Source organism: Rhamphochromis longiceps, linkage group LG4 (assembly GCF_057381845.1).
Source record: "Rhamphochromis longiceps isolate RC_006_pf linkage group LG4, R_longiceps_female_GT1.1, whole genome shotgun sequence".
Taxonomy (NCBI): Eukaryota; Metazoa; Chordata; class Actinopteri; order Cichliformes; family Cichlidae; genus Rhamphochromis; species Rhamphochromis longiceps.
Window position 1 is genome coordinate 39,071,921 of NC_140560.1, and position 21,803 is coordinate 39,093,723.

At 53.4% G+C, this 21,803-nt stretch overlaps 2 protein-coding genes and 2 non-coding genes across 5 annotated transcripts; all 4 read left to right on the forward strand.

Moving 5' to 3' along the window:
* Positions 1–850: 850 nt before the first annotated feature.
* On the forward strand, positions 851–11,187 carry kpnb1 (karyopherin (importin) beta 1). The gene is made up of 22 exons (XM_085404975.1): positions 851–1,167; positions 1,994–2,052; positions 4,133–4,315; positions 4,390–4,590; positions 4,667–4,819; positions 4,908–4,967; positions 5,036–5,125; positions 5,213–5,323; positions 5,414–5,515; positions 5,603–5,827; positions 5,921–6,112; positions 6,233–6,363; positions 6,701–6,848; positions 7,024–7,095; positions 7,173–7,317; positions 7,421–7,503; positions 7,660–7,767; positions 8,284–8,427; positions 8,648–8,753; positions 9,077–9,191; positions 9,581–9,742; positions 9,824–11,187. Coding segments are annotated over exons 1-22 (2,631 nt in total). The 5' UTR covers positions 851–1,127; the 3' UTR covers positions 9,825–11,187.
* LOC146672375 (small nucleolar RNA SNORA79) lies at positions 8,877–9,014 on the forward strand. The gene has a single exon (XR_014911644.1). It is a non-coding gene; the product is annotated as a small nucleolar RNA SNORA79 (small nucleolar RNA).
* A 1,230-nt stretch (positions 11,188–12,417) lies between the features above and the next one.
* Positions 12,418–12,499, forward strand: trnas-uga (transfer RNA serine (anticodon UGA)). The gene has a single exon. It is a non-coding gene; the product is annotated as a tRNA-Ser (tRNA).
* A 538-nt stretch (positions 12,500–13,037) lies between these two features.
* Positions 13,038–21,539, forward strand: LOC146672377 (uncharacterized). 2 transcript variants are annotated; one of them, XM_085404976.1, is made up of 10 exons: positions 13,038–15,005; positions 16,048–16,109; positions 16,786–16,890; positions 17,140–17,277; positions 17,554–17,693; positions 17,767–17,935; positions 18,014–18,142; positions 18,645–18,780; positions 19,417–19,575; positions 19,928–21,539. In XM_085404976.1, exons 1-9 carry the CDS (start codon positions 13,315–13,317, stop codon positions 19,553–19,555), a joined length of 2,709 nt encoding a protein of 902 aa, XP_085261102.1. In that variant the 5' UTR covers positions 13,038–13,314; the 3' UTR covers positions 19,556–19,575; positions 19,928–21,539. The 2 variants fall into 2 exon arrangements, with proteins under 2 accessions (XP_085261102.1, XP_085261103.1); XM_085404977.1 differs by lacking the exon at positions 16,786–16,890.
* The last annotated feature ends 264 nt before the right edge of the window (positions 21,540–21,803 follow it).

Here is a 21,803-nt window from a genome sequence, read left to right on the forward strand (position 1 = left end):
AGCTCGGAATCCACAGCGCCTAGAGCTTTTATTCAGTTCGTGTTGTTCAGGCTTACATTAAAAGGGATCTTTGAAGAATGATCCCTTTCTTTTAAGAAAGAAAACGTTTTCAGCTGAGCAAACTTTAACACAATGACTGCGCTCAGTGTACTTTTTCCTCCAAACGTCTCATTTTGTCAGCTTTGGGCTCCATCCACCTCCCATCGGAAGGAGGCCCCGGGGCAGACCCAGGACACTGCAGAGATTATATGCTGGCCTGAGAACGCCTTGGTGTTCCTCCGGATAAACTGCGAGACGGAAGTCTGGGCCTCTCTGCTTAGGCTGCAACCCCGCTCTGGATAAACGGAAAAGAGTGGATGGATGGGTTCTATTGGGGGGAAGGCTGGAGCATATCCCAGCTACCAATTCAATTTAATGGAAAGGTATTTATAACACTAACAGCTGTTCAGCTGCATTTTAAAAGAAAATATTTTCAACTACATGAATAAATACATAAAAAAATAAACTGTGTGATTCAAACTGCAGCAAAAATGTAATCATTCTTTTAGTGTTTTAATAACGAACATTAAAAACTAAGTAGAATAAGATATTATGTATTTGTGTAGTTTAAAAGTGATGTAATGATATCTATATTTTCAGTCATCAGCTCCTGCTCCTTTTCATGCATGGATGCAGTGTTGTTTTAATTCAAAGGAAGGTTTGTGTGTAGGAAATTAATTACTGTTGCACCATGTGTGAAAAATTACATGAAATGAAATCTCAGTGTACTGAGACAGGATGATATGGTGTCCGGCGGTCCCTGAAGGCAGCACGTTTTTTGGCGTCACTGCGTGATATCCCTCCGCGGGAGAGAAGCGCGCAGCCCTTTCCCTCCCTGTAGCACAGGATGCGAACGGGCGGCGGTGAAGCGACGAGACGTGACTCTGCGCCGACGCTGTCAACATTTCCCGCAACATCCGAGTGAAAATACGCCGAACGAAGACCGGGGAACCTCCGCCACCCGTATCACCGACTGAACCCGTCCTGTGCCTGACAACGACCGAGCTCCGTGGAAGAAATATAATCCGCTGTGGGCGCTGCGCGGCAACCGAAAGTGTCGGACTGAAGAGAGGCAGCCGGGGGAAGGAATGGAGCTCATCACGATTCTCGAAAAAACCGTCTCTCCGGGTGAGTCCCTGCATCACGCAGCGCACACAGCCGGCGGCCCGGGCCCGATGCCCGGCCGGGGGGTGCGGTGTTTGCGAGACGGCGGGCTGCCCGGAGCACCGGGGAAAGTTGGAAGCAGGGAGGAGGGAAACCATGCTAGCTCACTGTGCTAACCCGTTAGCGTTACGGCCTGACGCCGCTGGTGACTTAGCACTCTACCGGGCGTTTAAGCACACTTTAATGGCATTGGTAACCCTTTAGCCTGTCGACGGGAAACCAGAAGACGTTGTCATATCGCCATCACGCGGATTCGGGCCCACATAGGCCGTAATGCCGGCTGTGTGTCCCCGATCAGAAGCCGCGACCCTGCCCATGCCCGGGTTAGCCGTTAGCTTCTTCGCTAGCTCGGGCCATTCAAACTGTCGGCCGCTTTCTCGGCGTGTTCTCCTGGGTAACGCCGCTTTAGAGTCGCTGCGGGCACAGGCGAGCGCCCTGGTTGTGAGTTGACCTCTGCTCCGCTGCTTTAAGCGGAGTTGGCGCAGTTTTAGCGGCTCCGCTGTTTGCACATAAAACTTCATGCGCGTCTCTGGAAACGTGTCGGCTAGCGTTAGCCTGCTAGCACAGTGCAGGTGGCTAGCGCGCATGTTGTAGGGTCGGTGTGCTTCTCGGTACCACCGATGGCTCTCACCGGGGCGGGAGTTAAACTTTCTGAGTCTGAGGTGAATCATTAGTGCGGGACATCCACCCCGGGGCCGGGTGCTTGTGTGTGAACGTCTGGTGAACACGTTTAACCACCGTGCGTTAGCCCGTCCGCTAACCAGCCCCCTCCTCTCTCCTCTGTCCGCAGACCGGAATGAGCTGGAGGCGGCGCAGAAGTTTCTGGAGCAGGCGGCCATAGAGAACCTGGTGAGTATGGAGGGAGAGCAGCTGGAGCTCAGGCTGCTGCAGGAGAGGAGCGGACAGGGACCGAGGACTGCTGGATCCCGCCGGCTTTTCCTCCTTCCTCCTCCCCTTCCTCCCTCTGCATTGGCACACACGCACGCACACTCTTCACATATGTGTCACAGTGAAAGCCTCCATTGGCTCCTGATATGACCGTGCCAGGGTCTGCATGCTTCAGCCACTTCAAGGTCTTCATCAGAGGGCGAAGCTGATGCTCCCACATTTCTACATACCCTTTGTGTGGTCCTGACCTTTGACCTTGCCCTCATATACTATTTAAGTACACATGCTAACTTCAACCAGAACAGGAAGTGGTTCATAGCGAGTGTCTGTGAAGGTTCATAGCGAGTATAAATATGTATGTTGAGCGAGTATATCTCTGTAAACGGGCTGTCTCTGCTGGTCACATGACTGCAGCTTTCTGTGACCAGGTGTGACCGGCAAGTGCGAGCAGGTGGGTCTCTGTGAAACATCAGTGTGAGGGTCACAGCTGTTCCAGGGTTTCTGTGAGGGTTGGATGCCGTCTCCACGGGTCACCCTTCTTGACTGTGTGGTCAGGTTTGACTGATATTCTGTAGTGAGGGTGGGGCTTGATGAGTCAGGGTGTTGCGGTTACGTGGCTTACTTGTTACTCAGGGAAATGTTTAAATGTGTTGTCAGATGTGGTGACTGGCATGTAGAACTCCAACTAAAAGGTGCAGGTGGTGGGGGAGTCGGGGTAGGGCCGGTGGGGTTTGCAGTAAAGCCGCCATGGGGCTGTGGCGGTGTAGTTTGTGACCATGTGGGCGCTGTTGTCACGCGTCACTGGGAGACCAGGTGAGCCATCCTGAGCAGCAGGTTCACCTGAGGAAATGTTTCTTCCTGTTTATACACACAGACACTCCAAACGATCGTCAGCTGTGTGAGGTGATGTCATCGTCGGCGGGAACCAATAAAATCAAAGATGACTTTCTGTAGTTTCTTATTTTGTAGTTTTTGCTGTGTCAGGAAGATAAATATCAGACTCTGTGGTCAAATGGTCTCTGTGTTAGAGACAAAGGTAAGAACAGTTACCGTTTATCTCGCAGTTATAAATTAAGCCCCACCCCTTCGCTTTACAGTGTGTTGACAATAAAACTGTAAACTTGGCAGAGTGTAACCCGACCGAGTCAATAACTCCTGCCAGACGCCGCCATCGTGGCCAGAAAGTCCACTGATCTGATATTTAAAACTGACTGTTCAAATCCAGATGTTTCTGCTGGATCGTGGTTTCTGCATGCTAAAGAATATCTGCACGCACGCACACACACACACACACACACACACAGTGCTGCTGTGGTCGTCTGCTCACTGCAGAGAAACAGTTAGTTGTCTGTCCAGAGAAAAATAAAAGTTCTGGTTGGAGCTGATTGAGAGCACCTGGACACCTGCAGGAGGCGTGATGCTGATGGCGTCCTGCAAACAGAAGAAACGTAGTTGGCAGTTCTTTGCTGTTTGCCTCTGTCTGCGTGTGCTACTGCCACCTTCTGGCAGGAGGAGCACGCTGCGTCTTGTCAGGTGTGAGGGGAAAAGTATTTCAGTCCAAAAATATCTTCGGTCAGCTTTCTTCTCTGGTCTGACGTCAGTTGTAGCTCGCCGTCCTTCAGCCTGAAGCAGAGCGACGGGGTCAGGTGTGCCTCACCTGTGCAGACAGAATGAATGGAAGCAGAGCGAGCAATCAAATCACGAAGTCTGTTTAATGCTCCGCCCAGCAAACTGACAGCGACTTAATGTTGACAAGCTAAAGTAAGACTTGGTTCCAGGTCGGCGACCGATCTCTGGTTCCTGTTAGTGCTTCCTGTCTGTGATCGTACCTGCTGCCTTCTTGTTCACACGTTTACACCTGAAACCAGAGACGCAGAGCAGCTGTTGTAACGAGAAGCTGTGTTTCAGCTCCAGTAAAAGTCCCAGCGTCGTCGCTTCTGCACAAAGCTTCCTTCACTCTCACTGTTTCACCGTAACTCAAACCAGATGTTTGACGTAATCAGTGACGCTCATCATGTGACCTTTGCTCCTCCTCCTTCAGCCCACATTCCTGGTGGAGTTGTCCAAAGTGTTGGCGAACCCGGGGAACACTCAGGTGGCTCGAGTTGCTGCCGGTCTGCAGGTGAAGAACTCGCTGACATCCAAAGACCCCGATGTCAAGGCGCAGTACCAGCAGAGATGGCTGGCCATCGACATCAACGCTCGCCGCGAGATCAAGAACTACGTAAGGGCCGAGCAAACCCCGCTCACCGTCCGCCACCGCCTCCACCTGTCTAACGGTTCCCGTGTCTCCGGCAGGTTCTACAGACTCTGGGCACGGAGACGTACCGGCCCAGCTCGGCCTCGCAGTGCGTCGCCGGCATCGCCTGCGCCGAGATTCCCGTGAACCAGTGGCCCGAGCTGATCCCGCAGCTCGTCGCCAACGTCACCGATCCGTCGAGCACGGAACACATGAAGGAGTCCACGCTGGAGGCCATCGGCTACATCTGCCAGGACATCGTGAGTCACGGCGAGCACGTTAAAGCACGCCGCCTGTTGTTACCCAAGTGTTCGCTCACCCAGCTGTTTTCCGCAGGACCCGGAGCAGCTGCAGGAGAACGCCAACCAGATCCTGACGGCCATCATCCAGGGCATGAGGAAGGAGGAGCCCAGCAACAACGTGAAGCTGGCCGCCACCAATGCGCTGCTCAACTCGCTCGAGTTCACTAAAGCCAATTTCGACAAGGACGTACGTTGCTTTCTCCTAACTCCTCCCCCTTTTAATGTAACTTTATTTGCAGGGAATCACGCTGACAAATGTGTACTTCCTGTTTCAGACGGAGCGACACTTCATCATGCAGGTCGTCTGTGAAGCCACGCAGTGTCCCGACACCAGAGTGAGTAACGCCAGCGTAATGCCCGTGACCTTTGACCCCTCAAATGCACTCACCTACTGCTCTTTCAGGTGCGCGTGGCGGCCCTGCAGAACCTGGTGAAGATCATGTCTCTGTATTATCAGTACATGGAGACGTACATGGGCCCCGCCCTGTTCGCGGTAAGACACCACAAACCTTTATTTAAACCCGAGAGTCAGTCGGAGTCGTCTCAGCAGCGCCGCTACTCTTGTCACTTCCTGTTTCAGATCACCATCGAGGCGATGAAGAGCGACATTGATGAGGTGGCGCTGCAGGGCATCGAGTTCTGGTCCAACGTCTGTGATGAGGAGATGGATCTGGCCATCGAGGCCTCAGAGGTCAGTGTGACGCTTCCTTTAACCAACAGGAAGTTGTTTTTTACTTCCTGTTTGTTCACGGTTCGCTCTTTCTGTCTCGTCCAATCGCAGGCCTCGGAGCAGGGACGCCCCCCCGAGCACACCAGTAAGTTCTATGCCAAAGGTGCGCTGCAGTACCTGGTCCCCATCCTCACCCAGACCCTCACCAAGCAGGTAGCTCAGCTGTCGGAGCCTCATCCCGTTTACCTGTCTGTGGCTTTGAGTCTACCTGTTTAGCTCCGCCTTCTCCTCTTCCTGCAGGACGAGAATGATGACGACGACGACTGGAACCCGTGTAAGGCGGCCGGCGTGTGCCTGATGCTGCTCGCCACCTGTTGCGAGGACGACGTGGTTCCCCACGTGCTGCCCTTCATCAAAGAGAACATCAAACATCCCGACTGGCGTTACCGCGACGCCTCCGTCATGGCCTTCGGCTCCATCTTGGAGGGACCCGAGCTAAACCAGCTCAAGCCGCTCGTCATACAGGTGAGACGCTCGAGCAGCTCGCCCAGCTCGCCCAGTCTTCTGTCTGTCACACAAATCCCTCTGTGTACTAAACTCCGCCCCCTCCTCCTGCAGGCGATGCCCACCCTGATCGAGCTGATGAAGGACCCCAGCGTGGTGGTGAGGGACACCACGGCGTGGACGGTGGGCAGGATCTGCGAGCTGCTGCCCGAAGCTGCCATCAACGAGGTCTACCTGGCCCCCCTGCTGCAGTGCCTGATCGAGGGCCTGGGGGCGGAGCCCAGAGTGGCCTCCAACGTCTGCTGGGTGAGTCGCCGGTCCGCGCTGGGCGTCATGTGGCCTTTGAGAGAGCTCTGTCAAAACGAACCCGACCTCAGATTTCGTTCTTCTTCGGTGGAAACCTTAACCTGTCGTCTCCTCCCTCAGGCCTTTTCGTCTCTCGCAGAGGCGGCGTACGAAGCCACGGATGCCGCCGAGGACCAGGAGGAGCCGAACACCTACTGCCTGTCCTCGTCCTTCGAGATCATCGTGCAGAAGCTTCTGGAGACCACAGACAGGTATGACGATGCTCACACATGCGTCTGTGCCTCTGACGACCGCAGCCTGATGGCGGTGTGACCACTTCCTGGTTTCAGAGCGCAGAGTGAACTGCATAAAGAGCTGGCAGACGGCTTCCTGTCGGCTCGCCGATCGTGTCACAGCTGCTGTTTCCTTCACTTTAACACTTCGAGTTAACCGCTTAAATGATGATGTCATCACAGAGGTTTCTGTGATCGTGTCGACGTTTGTGGGCGGGGCTCGACAGCTGAATGCGCTCAGTCATCGGGCAGCCGTCGTGCCTCCTTGACAGCGCTCTGCGTACTCGTCTTTGATTGGTCTGTTCCTGTCTCTCAGGCCCGATGGTCACCAGAACAACCTGCGCTCTGCGGCGTACGAGGCTCTGATGGAGATCGTGAAGAACAGCGCCAAGGACTGCTACCCCGCCGTGCAGAAAACCACGCTGGTCATCATGGAGCGGCTGCAGCAGGTCCTGCAAATGGAGGTGAGGGCGCCGTCTTAGGGGCAGAGCGATATCGATGCCGTTGTGAGCATCGCTTGGATCTCAAAGTCATTCAAGAGAAAAAACATAGAGCTGAAATAAACTGGTTTGAGCAGACCAGGCAGCTTTTAATTTGAAAAGGCACTGGCTTCACGTCTCTTAACTTCCTGTCTTCCAGTCTCACATCCAGAGCACCTCAGATCGGATCCAGTTCAACGACCTGCAGTCGCTGCTGTGCGCCACTCTGCAGGTGAGACGGGACACCTGAGCCTTTCTGTGCTCATGCTCTTATTATGGCGGTTCTGAGTGTTTCCTGTGTGTGTGCAGAACGTCCTGCGTAAAGTGCAGCATCAGGATGCCCTGCAGATCTCAGACGTGGTGATGGCGTCGCTGCTGAGGATGTTTCAGAGCACTGCCGGCTCCGGAGGCGTGCAGGAGGACGCGCTGATGGCCGTGTCCACGCTCGTCGAAGGTACGCCACAGTTACTTGAGTGACTACACGGCGAGGGCAGTGACGTGTTGTGTTCAGAGGGCGCGGCTCTCCACGTGTCTCACTCTGCACATTTCTCTTGCAGTTCTGGGCAGCGACTTCCAGAAATACATGGAGGCCTTTAAGCCGTTCCTTGCCATCGGACTGAAGAACTACGCAGAGTATCAGGTAGGACTCGCACAGCTGATCACCACTTCCTGTTTCACAGTCGCGGTCTGACCTCGGAGCTGAGAGGCAAGTTTGCTGTTTATGGAGGAGGAGCTCTGATGTCATCACTGACTCAGACGTCACAGTGTTGATGATGTCATTGACGTGTTGCTGCAGGTGTGTCTGGCGGCCGTGGGTCTCGTGTGCGACCTGTGCAGAGCGCTGATGTCCAACATCCTGCCGTACTGTGACGAGATCATGCAGCTGCTGCTGGAGAACCTCGGGGTGAGGAGGGGGAGGAGCTCCTTCGTCTTTATTGACATGCACCACACTGACCGTGATGTGAAAACCACGTTTATCTGAGACTTCCTCTCTCATCACTTCCTCGAGTTTTTCTGCACATGCTCAGTGGCAGGAGCACTTCCTGTGTGGCACAGATTTGGGCCAAAGCGCCGTTAGCTGGCTGCTCTGACATCAGTGAAGCTGTAGAAATTCAGTTCCATTCCAGTCAACCTTTGACCCCCACACAGTCAGCTGGTTCAGTTTCCACATTAGCTCCCGTCTGCCCCTCACAGGGTCGGTCCAGATATTCCGACCCACAGTCACATGATGATCCAGGTGTAGCGAGCAGCCACCTGTTCACAGGTGTGGATTATTGATCCCAGACTTCACCTTCCTCTGGTGCTGTTTGATCACCTGATGGACATTTAACAGCTGCCGTGTTCCAAAGCAGTCTTTGTGCCGCTCACCTGTCTGACCCTCTCACAGGTGTGCAGATGTTAAACGTTGGTCTGTTTACAGAACGAGAATGTGCACCGGTCGGTGAAGCCTCAGATCCTCTCTGCGTTTGGCGACATCGCTTTGGCCATCGGGGGCGAGTTCAAGAAGTACCTGGACATCGTCCTGGACACCCTGCAGCAGGCATCGCAGGCTCAGGTGGACAAGGTAAAGCCCCGCCCCTTCAGATGTCTGAACACACACTGAATCTTGAACTTGGGCTTCGAGTGTAGAAATGCTCAGCTTAGATTCGGACGTCTGTGATGAAAACTCATGCACCACGCTGACCGTGATGTAAAACCAACCACGTGTATCTGAGACCTCTGACCTCACAGATTTACTTCCTGTCTGTCCGAGTTCACCTGACACATCTGAACCTGTGTTTCAGACGGACTACGACATGGTGGACTACCTGAACGAGCTGAGGGAGGGCTGCCTGGAGGCTTACACCGGCATCATCCAGGGCCTGAAGGGAGACCAGGAGAACGTCCACCGTAAGGACACACACACACACGGACAGACGGTCTCTCTGGCAGCGTCTGTCCTCAGGTGTCTGGGGCTACCTGGTTGTCTAAGTGCTAACGGTTATCGCTGTGATCGCATGACCACAGCTCCAGCGACGTCAGTTCCTCTTCCTGCTTGCAGTCAGCAGGAGGCTTTAGTGATGTCGCAGACAGACGTGGGTCCTTTTCACCCGGGAAGCTTTAGGCTGCCGCCGAACTCACAGCTTCCTGGTTTTGCGGGACCCAACAAATAAAAAAAACCTCCTGTTTGCTTTACTTGCTCTCTCACCCTCATCTCCTCTCCACCCCTGCAGCCGACGTGATGCTGGTGCAGCCTCGGGTGGAGTTCATCCTCTCCTTCATCCACCACATCGCCGAAGACGAGGACCACTCTGACGGCGTGGTGGCCAACGCTGCCGGACTCATCGGGTAAGCAGGGGGCGGAGCTGAAGCTCGACCATGTTGGTCCAACATGGAGATCTTATCAGGAGGTCACAGCCAATCAGAGGGTTCCTTTACCCCAGAACACTTCATGCTCAGATCAGATATCACAGAGCAGCTTTTATGGTTTTATTTTGAAGGAGCTAAACTTCCTGTGGTCTGCACCACAGCTGATCAGCGAGGGTCACATGGTTCAAAGTCTAAGGCGTTGTGGTCGGTGAAGAGAAATCATGCACCACGCTGATGGCGTGATGGAAAACAAACCGCATCCTCTGAGACCAGCACGGTTACCCTGGCGATGCTCCAGTGTCCAGCTTGAGAGCTCAGATTCTTTTCACATTAAAAGCCTCAGTTTGTTTGACGTGTGTGTTCCGTAGTGACCTGTGCACAGCATTTGGGAAAGATGTGATGAAGCTGGTGGAGGTTCGCCCGCTCATCAACGACCTGCTGACGGAAGGCCGGCGCTCCAAAACCACCAAGACCAAGACGCTCGCCACCTGGGCCACCAAGGAGCTCCGCAAGCTGAAGAGCCAGGCCTGGTGAGGGTGGAGGCATGCTTCTCGTGGCTTCTCTGCGTCACTTCCTCTCTAACCCCTCCTCTCTCTCTGTGTCTCCTGCAGATGGCGGGTGTCGTGTCAGGGCGAGATGAGACTTCGGATGACATCACTGAGGACAAATCGGCCGCTGGATTAAATCTTCTGTGTTTGTCGGCGTTTTGCTCGAAGCAGCAGAAGAAGAGATGAGTGTCTGTGTGTGAGCGCGAGAGAGAGACGTGTGAGCGAGCGAGAGATGATGACATCACACCACCTTCAGTTCCTGCAGGCGATGACCCCGCCCCCTCCCCCTCCCCTCTTGGATGGCCTGTGGACTGGACTGTGACTCCTCCCCCTTAAAGAAACCCCCTCTCCTTCCACTCCTCCCCCGCCTCTGCCCGCGATCCGCCTCTTTCGCTGTAGCTGGGCTCTCCTATGACATCGTGATGATGTCACCGACCTGCCGCCGCCACCCCCCCTGCTCAGGGGGAGGGGGAGGAGGAGGGGAACTGTGTGGAATCAGCTGATCGAGTGACTGCGTGGACTACTTCTTCTGTGGAAAACTGGATTTTTGTTGCTCTTACGTTTCTTCTTCTGAGCACTAAACATGGCGGCGGAGCTGTGAGGGACGGATGCCTCCGCCCGCTCGGTCTCCTCCAAACAACGGCAGCACTAAATTCCTTCAAAATAAAAGCCGAAACGATGCTGAGAGGAGCGAGTGCCAAATGGGAATAGTTTAGCCCGGGCGTGAGCGAGTGCTGCGAGCTGCCTCGGGTTTCCTCGCCGCCGCGCCTGCTTTGGGAACGGGTCACTCACCTTTTTGCTTGTTAAGATTTCAGATGATTGAAGACGTTTGTATGAGGTTCTATTTTTCCATTGCTATGATGAAAATAAAGTTAAAGTGATACAAAACATTCCCCGAGCTCTTCTGTGCTTTCGCTCTTCTTCTTCTCGGACTCCTGGACTCAAACGTTTTGGACTCTGCTGATTGGACGCTGAGCTCTGGCTGTCTCCCACTGTTGGCTTGTTTATTCGACGCTACAAAGAACCATGATTTTTGTTTTTTGGAACTCACTTTATGGCTTGTTCAGTAGCAGTAAGGCGGTCGCTCCTCGCTACTGGGTGACTTCCTGTTGGGACGGTTTCAAGAAAAACAACAAAAAACCCCAACACTGACACGAAGCTTAAACGCTGCAGAGCGCGCTCATTGCCGCCTCTACGGCCGGAGAGCTTTGCTTTCAGTTGGTAAATATGATGGTCACTGAAAGCCAAGTGGCTCTGGCCTCGGAGGCTTTTATTTTGTAGAGGCGCGGCAGCTGTAGGGAGGAAGCACTTCCTGTGTTGACATGAACCTGAAAGTTTTATTTCTGAATTGTGACTCATTTGAAGCTGATCTGCTTTTTCTTTCATATTCAACTTTAGTGAACTAATAAAGTCTATATTGTACTGACCGTCTGCTGCTTCTTCACAACGCTACTGCTTCCTGCTGGAGTCTGACAAAATAAAAGCCTCTCACTGCTCTACATCGGGGCTCAAAGTCAAATCCTGATGCGATGGGTGAAGCAGTGTGTGGTGTCACGTGACCTCATGAGTGTTTTATTTTATCTGCTTTGCCTCAAAACAAACGCTCTTCCTCTGCACCAGACTGCATTCACAAAACTCCTGATTTTACCTGAGTACAGGTGAGCTGCGACAGTTGGGACTTCAGTTTAAAACATTAAAGTACAACACTGAGGATTCAGGTCCCAGCGGTGCTCAGACGTGCTGCTAAAGGCTGGCGCAAGCTCTGCAGCACCGCTATAAAATCGACATGAAAAGCTAGAGTATTGTAAAGCTCGTCGGGCCTGTGTGTGTGGAAACGGGTTATTCATAAGAATCTGCAGGTAAGGGGTGACGGGCTGGCTCAGCGTGCGTCACGTGTCGCCTCCACGGTTTCTGAGCAGCTCGTTATGCGCTCAGCATTACGGAATATCCTTTAAATCTTTCTAAATGTGTTCTGGATGGTTCAGTGTTTCCTGCAGCGCGTCCTTGCACTGCAGGGTTAAAAAACAAAACAAAACTGGTTTTGGCTGTCACAGAGCACCGGACTGGACCCCGGGCCACATGTTGGACACCCTGTCCTGCATATACACACAATGGAAATGATAAACCAGCTCTCTGTTGCTGTGGAAACAGCTGAAAAATGAGAAATGCACAATAATGGAAAGGTTTTCTGTTTCGCTCGCCAAAGCAGCACCTGTGGGCTCTAGAGGCTCACCTGTTGAGCTTTGAGTTTCCCTGCTCTCCGCTGTAGCTCAGGTCAGGTGTTCCTGCTACGAGCACAGGTGAGAGCAGCAGGGCCACCTCCTGTCGATGAGCCATACACTAATAATACAATGATGACCACCCACGGGCCTTACTTTGAGAACCTGACTTTCTCCTTCAGACCTCAGAGGGATTTTCGGGAATGATGATGTTTTCCATTGATCTGATTGGCCCGTAGGTTGTTCCTGATGAACCACCTTTGAGACCTCGAGAATCAATGATTCACTTTTTGTTTTTCTTTACGTGGTCATCGGACATCAGTTGTCGACTCGTCAGCCTCTCAGTCTGCGTTTCACATACAAGTTACTGACTGTTGGAGAAGCCTCTGACGTCACTCTTAGCTTCAGTTTCCCGGTCAACTCACTTGCTCTCCGGCTGCTGCGATGGCCGAGAGGTTAAGGCGTTGGACTTGAAATCCAATGGGGTCTCCCCGCGCAGGTTCGAACCCTGCTCGCAGCGACTTTTTAATAAAGTTCAAACACTCCCCTGAAAAAGCTGCACGAGCCGGAAACAGCCCAGAGAGTACGCGTCACACCAAAATAAAAAAGGAACTGTATGAGGATGAATTAAAACCAATGACTGTAGAAACCAGTCATTGATTAAAACACACAGACACAACACCGATAAGTAAAATAAGTATATTAATAATGTTTTGTAAACTCAAAGAAGAAATATAAAAAACAGAAACAATAAAAGAAATCATTAAAAAAAAATCCAACCAACTGAAAAACAATAATTAAAAATAATACCTGTATATTACTGCATAATAATTAAATGAAATAAAACTTTACTACTGTTCGTAACATTAAAATTTTAAAGTGATCCACTAAAAGCGAATTATTTTTTTTCCATAAACCTTCATTTTCCCTCAATAAACGACAACAATCGTCATCATCATCATGAGGCTGTCAGATCCCGGCAGGTGTTCGGTTCCCTCCGTTAATCGTTTAGCTATGATCGGTGATCGATCCTGCGTGCGCAGCCCCGCCTCCCGCCGTGTTGTCTGACCGGAGGATGAGGAGTCTTTAGGAGGCTAACAGCTAACGTCACGGAGCGGCGGCACCGGGATCGTTTCTCTCGTTCCTTCATGTTCTGACGTCGTCCAGCGGAGCCTTCGCCGTCACGAACCGGACCGGACTTCACATGTCCGCGGCTGTGCGCTGCCGGCGGCCCGGGTAGCTCTGCCGGGAGATGCGGCAGCAGCTAGCCGTTAGCCCCGCAGCTGTTATGTAAGAGCGGAGCGACTAGCCGCGCAGCTAACGTTAGCCGCCGCCATGAATGACGCGCAGCAAGAAATGTCTCCGGACTTCGTGCTCATGCGGCTCGTGTCCGCCGCGGAGTACGACCGGCTGGACGACCCCGACGAGCTGATGTCCGGGGGCGGCGGGTTCGGCCCCGTCAAAGCCGTGCTGGGCCGCCGCGGCGGCGGGTTCGATGTGGACTCTGGCGGCCCTTCGGCAGGCCTCGGCTCGGCTTCCCCGCATTACAGCTCCCCGCTGCCCGGGAAAGGAGAGCTGAGCGGCGGGCTGGGGCTGACGCACGCCCCGTCGGGCTCCGAGGCGCCGTTGTCGCCCCCTCCGTCCGAAGACTTTGTGGACTTCCCGGTGCCGCGTGGGCACGGCTCTGCGGGGCACGGAGCGCAGCTAATGGTGCTCCAGAACTTGCTGCGGTCCGGAGACCGGATCCTGGAGTGCGGGCTGGAGCAGCCGCCCCCTGGCTTCCTGCAGGAGGAGGCAGAGCGACAGAGACAGCAGCTGGACCCGGTGCCGGGCACGGGTCCTGGCAGCGCGACAGCTGGTCCCGGGGGAGGAAAGGACCAGAACCCCCCTGCACAGGAAAACCTGCAGCCGCAGCAGCTGTTGCAATGGCACCCGGTCCTGAGGCTGGGCTCCCAGGCCCCCCAGCGGGGCGTCCCGGCTCTGGACTCGGAGTCCGGGTCAGTCCTGTGCCACACACACCACCTGCTGACAGACCGGCTGGCTAAGTGGCCCCCGGGCCTGCTGGACCAAGCCCTGCGGGCGGGGCTGCTGGAGCCCAGGAAGACCTGCCCCCCCAGGTGTCAAGACCCGGTCCTGGCTCCGGCCCAGAGGCCAGTACACCCGGGCGAGGTGAGGGAAGGAAGTGGCGGGCAGGAACTGGTGCTCTCGCTTCCTCACTGTTCCTGCCATGGCGTCCTGGCCTCGGGGTCCGGGGGCATCGGGCCTGGCGAGGACCCCAGCGAGACGAGCGACGCCCTGCTGGTCCTGGAGGGTCTGGGGTCAGAGGAGGTGGGGGGACTCGCGGCAGAGTCCAGGGATGCGGAGGACACAGAGAAAACAGAGCGGGTGGTGGGTGCAGGGATGCCTGGGGGGGCGGGGACTGTGTTCTCCAGTGGGACTCTCAGCGGGCTGATGCGGCAGGTGCACAGACTGGCAGAGGAGGCGGGAGTGTGCACAGATCAGAGCTGCCGGTCCTCACTCGCCGTTCTCGGCGCCACCGTGTCCCTCCCCTCCTGCGTGGACCCCCAGCCCCTCATCGGCAGCACCGCCACCCCCTGCCCGTACCTGCCTGTCCGCCCGCCACTGTCCCAGGCTGCTGCGGTGCTCCCCGACCCCCTCCCATCCTCTGACCCTCGCTCTCGCCCACAGCATCAGCACCAGTCGCGCTCCCAGCCCCAGAGCCGTGCCGCTACCCCCAAACTGGGTGTGGCTTCTGGGGCAGCGGGTCGGTCAGCCTCCCCTCTGGTGGTCCTGGAGGGGGAAGGGGGTGCAGGAGGAAGGGAGGGGGAGAAGATGCCCCGGGGGAAGTCGAGGAAGGGGGGGTCACTGAAGGTCCGGCTCAGCAAGCTATTCAGAACCAAGAGCTCGAGTGGCGGCTCGGGGGGGCTGCTGGACAAGAGGCCGTCCCTAGCGTCGTCCACGTCGTCGGGGGGCAGCCTGTTGGACGTGTGGGGGTCCACCTGCAGCAACCCAGACCAGGATGGCAGGTGAGGTCCCAAACTGATCAGGTAGTATTGATTAATCAGCTGCTTAGTTTCTCTGACATCACAGAACGGATCAGAGCGAATCGGTGACCTTGTTTTTGTTCAGGGGCGACTCACTTCCTGTTTCCTCGAAGCGGGGGATTTCCTGACTGTCTCATTTTTCTTGCGGCCGATCGAGTAGACTTCATGTTTCGTATTCCTGTGCAGCTCACAGTGAAAGTGTCTCTGATCATGTGACACTGATTAGTGGGGTGTATTGTTGTAACCATGGATACTGAAAGCACCTGGGCAGGTGAGAGTCAGGTGACACCAGGTGTTAGATTGGATCAGTTTTTATTGCCAGATAAACACTGACTTTACCTGTCGGCACACAGGAAGTGAAACTGCCCTCTCCTCAGGATGCTTCCTCGAGCAGCAGGTTAGTTTGTGTTGACACAACTAACCTGCTCACCTGCAGTCAGTGTGACGGTGTACACGTGACATTTCACCCCCACAGTCACACTGACTGTAGTGTGAAACAAAGCAGTCGCTGTCCACCAGACTCAGACCACAGCGAGCGGCTGTGCCTCTGTCGGCAGGTGTAGGGCGTGTTTTTGTGTCATGCTGGTGTTTGAAGGGGTCACTTTGGATCTGAACGAACTCCAGGCGTCGAGGGCCGGTGTCCTGCAGGTTTTAGATGTGTTCTTGAGCCAACACAGCTGCTTTAAATGACCTCCTCAGCATGCCGTAAAGTTCTCCAGAGGCCTGGTAATGAACTAATCATGTGATTCAGGTGTGTTGACCCAAGGTGAGATCCTAAACCTGCAGGACGCCGGCCCTCGAGGCCTGGAGTTCGACACCCCTGCTTTAAAGCATCAAAGTGTCCTGAAGCTTTTCTTTGAGCTGAAATGTTTATTCTGAGTGGAGTCGGGTGGTTGCTGATTCTCACTCAAGATCGCTCCCGTGGATACGAACATGTTGACGAGTTGCAGCGTTAAAACCTTCGTGCCTCGCTCTGCAGTCAGGATGAAGGTGATGGTGCTGATGGTGTTGTTTGTGTCTTCAGGCTGCAGGTATCCAGACCTCACAGTGCCTTCTCTCCGGTGCCCTTCACTCCGGCTTTCACCGGTGAGTCCACACAGCTGTGAGTGTGTGAGAGGTGAACAGGTGAGATGTTTTTACCTGAGTTTGTGTGACTGAGTGTTTTCAGCAGCTCTGAGTGGCCAGTTTATTAGGAACTCCTCTATAAGCTCGTTCACGCGTGCTCTGCAGCCGCGAGAACGTTAAACGCTCTTTAATGTGCGAGACCAGGTGAGCAGAGGGCAGGTGAAACTCATGTGACCTGCCTCTGATCAGCAACCCAAAAATGTCACATTAAATACATCAAGTATGTTTTTAAAAAATATTTTTAATATTTAATTTATTTCTGAATTTGACAGTTGTGGTCCTCCCAAACTTGTGGGGTGCTCCAGTGTGTGTGTGGGTGGAGCCAGGTGCTGGGGGCGGGGCGGTGTGGGTCTGTGCAGACCTGCCCGCGGTCACAGTCGGGCCGGGTCAGAGACTCCTCTGCTTCGCGGTGTCAAACATGCGGCCCGGGGACCAATCGGCTCTTCATCGATTATTATTTATGTTTTATTCCGAAAAACGAAACTTTTTTCCTGTTTTGCTCCTGACACGCCCCCCTCTCCTCTCAGCTCTGCTTCTGTCTGATCACATGACTCATCAGGTCAGCTGATCACTCTGCTCACTAATCTTTCCCTCTCTCCTCTAACCCCTCCCTCTCTCTGCTTTCACCTGTGTCCAGGTGAGACGGTCTCTCTGGTCGATGTGGATATTTCTCGGAGGGGGGGGAACTCTCTCCACCCCCCCACTCCTCCTCCCCCTCCCAGACGGAGCCTCAGTCTGCTTGGTACTTCCTCCTTCTTTCTGCTTCCTGTTTGCACTTCCTCCTTCTGTGTGTGTGTGTGTGTGTGTGTGCGCCGTGACTCTTAGGTGAGTTTCTGCTCTCACGGGTTTTCGTGGAATTGTTTTAATCGTCTCATTGAAGGATTTTAGTCCTCTGAGGACCAATCAGAGGCAGTTATTCTGTTTTAGAATTGTTACTTCGTATAAAGTTGCATTTTTTGGCTCTTTTATTATTTTAAATGGTTTTTTGCAGATGATTTTGGGGGTCCTCCTCAGCAGCACGGCCCCTTCATGGAGCGCAGCGCCGGGGCCTCCATGCAGTCGCTGCCCCCCCGACCGATGGCCCTGCCCCCCTCCCTCAACACCATCCAGCACAGCCTGAGCCTCAACGGTAGCGCGCGCGCACACACACACACACACACACACGTCATTAATGGCATGTGTGTTTATTTGCTGATGCGTTTCCTGTTCAGGTTTATTTTCTGTTTTTTACTGTGTTTATTTTTAGCTTTGACTCATGAGCACATTTGTCATTGTTTTGCTTTTCAATGATTAAACTTCAAACATCAGTTGTGACAGTTTGTTTTTACGTCCTGATTTTCGTTTTTATCTTTGTTCTGTAGCTGTATTTGTTTATGTAAACTCATGCCCCCCCCATCTCCTTCAGACACCTTCCTGCGAGGTTTACCTCGACCCGTCCCCCTGCGGCCCGACGGGCAGCACCCGCCCCCCCGGCTCGCCCCTCGCTGCCCGCTCAGTCGACCCGATGCCGGCAACTTCGCCACCAGCCTCAGGGAGCTGGAGAAGGTGGAGCTACTATCGCCTGCTTTTGTAGCCTGCTGTGCGAGTGGGCGGAGCTAACCTGTGCATCTGCTTTCAGTGCGGCTGGTACTGGGGGCCGATGAACTGGGAGGACGCTGAGATGAAGCTGAAGGGGAAACCGGACGGCTCGTTTCTGGTGCGGGACAGCTCAGACCCGCGCTACATCCTGAGTCTGAGCTTCAGGTCGCAGGGAATCACACACCACACACGCATGGAGCACTACAGAGGTAACGCACACACACCTGTGCGGCGCCACGCCTCGCCTGTGAGCCTGCGTCCCCGTCTCACGGTTTCTCGTCCTGCAGGGACGTTCAGCCTGTGGTGTCACCCAAAGTTTGAGGACCGCTGTCACTCGGTGGTGGAGTTCATCGAGCGAGCCATCATGCACTCCAAGAACGGAAAGTTCCTGTACTTCCTGCGCTCGCGAGTCCCAGGTACCAGCATCCAATCAGCTCCAGGATATCTGTGGCTGCACAAGCGCGTGACATAGCCTCGGACGCACCACAAACAAGTGGCTGCAGCCGCTCGTCATTAGATTCTAACAGGGAGCCTCGTGGGTCACAGCCACACTACTCAACTACGCAGCCAGTGTGACCTCGATGTTTGTCCAACCCTGAAGCTGCGTCCATGTTTCGTGCTGTCAGTGATGCTCCGTGTATTATATTATATATGGGGGGGGGGGGGGGGGTTGATAGGTTTATAGGATCCAATGAAGACATTAGTTCATCTACATTACCTTCACAGACAGGACATTTTACAAGTACACTCAGTAAGTATCTGGACACATCAGCGTTAGTTACAAAGGCTGGCTGTCCACAAATATGTTCCTATAATAATTACTGGACTTTGAATTGATTCGCCTTTTGTCCGGTTCACTTTCCTTGATATAAAATCTTTATTTAATATATTTTGAGTTTCGTGTCCTTGTGTGTTCAGGTCTGCCGCCGACCCCAGTCCAGCTCCTGTACCCGGTCTCCAGGTTCAGCAGTGTTAAGTCTCTGCAGCATCTCTGTCGCTTCTGCATCAGACAGCTGGTCCGGATCGACCACATCCAGGAGCTGCCGCTGCCCACGTACGTACCCGCCTGAGCGCTCCCACGTCAGACACGGTCCTCCTGACCTTAGAGACGCAAAGCTGACGTTTATCTGTCCCGTGGATCTTTTTCATGACACGAGATCCCGCGGTCCTCGAAGGACGCCGGGCGAGGATTTAAAACAATGTTGAAAATAATCATATTGACCCAAAACAAAACGCATGAAGGGCTGCAGCGTGACTGAGACCAGTGGCGGGTTTCTCTTTAAAGCATCATTTGGTTTAGTTTCCTTGTGCAGCTTTTGTTTATTTGATCCTTCATGTCAGTTTCACATGTTTGGTTTGATCATGTGATGTAACTGCAGGTAGAGTCTCACCTGTGACTCATTACAGCCCGTTTCATGCGCTCTCACGGTGACCTGCTGTTAGCGAGCACACCAGAACATGACAAAAAGCTAAAGCTAGCTGAGAGCCTCGGTATGAGTAACGGATCGAAGGTGATCTAACGCCGTCGCTGTGATGGAGACGATCCAGAGCGGCGTCCTGTGATCTGCTGAATTGCTGTTACTAAAAAAATCAGTCGGTGCGTGTCTGCGTCGAGGTCCATGTTGTAAAAACGCGCCTGAATGTCGGAGAGTGTAAGCGAGCCGCTAACATCTGTCCTGGCTCCCCTCAGGCCTCTGATCGCCTACCTGAGGAAGTTTTATTACTACGACCCCGAAGAGGAGATCAGCCCCACGCTGAAGGAGGACAAGGAGCAGAAGGAGCGGGGGACGGAGGGCGGCGGCCAGCCGGGGGTCGAGTCACAAACGTAGCACCGGAGCCCGAAGCCGGCGTGAGTCATCTTCACGTTTCAGACACGCGCTCAGATCAAAGCTTTTATTTTTATTTATTTTTTAGCTGTTTCAGAGCAACTTGAAAGTGTCAGTTCCCAGTGATGATCACTGTGTGCTTTATTAATAACTGCTAACAGGACGCAGATGCTCTGTTAGCATGACGGTTTGTTTCTTTTAGTTTGTCACAGAATTTTATTATTTTTTCACCTTAAACAACTGATTTCCTTACAGACAGAAGTAATGAGATTACATTCATGATTAGGTTTTTGTGTTAGACTGTTGATGCTAAGCTAACACAGATAAGTGTGCACTGTAGTGATGACGGCGTCTCCTCTTCTTCTCTCTCTGCAGTTCTTTCCTTTTCTTTGTTTCTCGGACTCGAACACTGAAGGATGTTCAAAAATCAAGCTGAACTCTCAGACTTCAGCCAATCGGCTCCCTCCGCTCAGTCCCGCATCCGGGCGGGTTTCAGATGATCCACCCTCCTTTGAGCTCTCTGATCGGCTCACGGGGAGTCGACAGGGGAGGGGCCGGGGATGTGGAGACTCCGCCTCTCTTTTGATGTCATCGCTGAGCAGCCAGACGGCGATGTTAGCTAAAATCAGTAAAAGAGAAAGGAGCTGAGAAAGTGTCGGTCGCCTCTGGGGTCCTCTGACGATACGAGTGGGTCTCTGATCCCGAGAGCAGAAGGCGGTACAGATTTATCCCAGCTCAGAGCTCGGCGCAGCACAAAGTGTGAGAGCGTCCCCTGAATGCACCAAAAGGTCTTTAAATGAATAAAACATCACAGAAATAAACGAATGATTGTACGGAGCCCCGCAGGGACATGGAGGAAGGAAAAAAATTAAGACGGACTTTTGCGGGACCTCGCAAAAGTTTTAGCCGCATTCTTCGGAGGCCGCCGGCTCGAAGCCGACCAGGAGGTCGAGGCACGATGTGCCGGGAAAGCGGTGTTCCTCCCGGCTGTAGTAGGTCTCGACCTCCCGTCAGCTTCGAGATGGCGGGTGTCAGATCTCCGAAAACGTCGGAGCACTTTTGCAAATATGTGATGTCTTGTAAACCGAGCAGGTATCTGACGTTTACACAACTACATTCACGCCTCAAAATATCTTAAAAGTGTATTTTGTGACCCAGAAAGAGGAATATTACAACTAAGCAGCTGCCGCCATTGTTGGAATTCAACTTTTGCGCGATCTCACAAAAGCACGTCTTAATTTTTTTTCTCCCATGTCCCCTGCGGGGCTCCGTATGATTGAACCTTTTAAAGCTAAATTTAAGCAGCTTTGATTCGTCGGATCAGCTGATTCGTAGCTTGATTGATCATTAAGATTTGATCGGCTCTAACATGCAGAGCGGTCAGCATCAGCTGTGAGCTGGGAGTCTGATCCATAGATCCTCAAACGTCTGCCATCTGTAAGAATGTGGGAGACCTTTCTGGGTTGAGGATGACGTCCTTGTGATGTTCGCGCTGCCGCTGAAGCGTGAGCAGCTCTCGTCTGATTGGCTCGGAGACGTCCGCCGTCTGCTGCGCCGTCGTGTAAAGTTGTTTACTTTCATATTTGCACTGAGCGACTTTTGTGAGTTTGGCCCGATCCTGAAGATGAGTCCTCGCAAACCGCTCCCCGTTCGTCGATCTCGTGTACGCTGAAACCTTTGGTACGATTTTTGCACTGCAGGTGAGGAAAGGCGGAGTCTGAATGTAGGTGTGGAGCTCCAGGAAGAGGAGCGCGCTGTGAATGTCACTGAAATATTTCCTGAGTATGAGCCTAGGTCAGCTTCGGGGTTTTATCATTGAGCTAGTGGTACTTGGCCGTCCTTTAGTTCCCGCAGCGGCGTTTTCTCCACGGTGTCGAGCCGCGGGGAGTCAGCTGACCCTTCAGAGAGCGACAGGTGATCGTGGACGCTCGTTTTCTTCCTTCAGCTCGCTCAGATATGAGCAGACTTGGACGTTGAAGGCAGAAACTCTGAAAGTGATTCATTCACCTATAACACGTCCCAATGAGATCAAACCCCGCCCACTCGCACACCTTTGCACACCTGACCAACCACCGCACAAAACAGAATCGTTCAAAGTTACAGAGAAACGGACAGAAACGACCCGACTCCATTAAAAGTGTGGTGTGAGGTGGAGGGGTCGGGCGGTGTTTGAAGCTCAGTTTGAATATCGGAGTTGAATACGAACAGCACAAAGCGAGTGTTTCCTTCATGCATCTGGCCTGTAACGCGT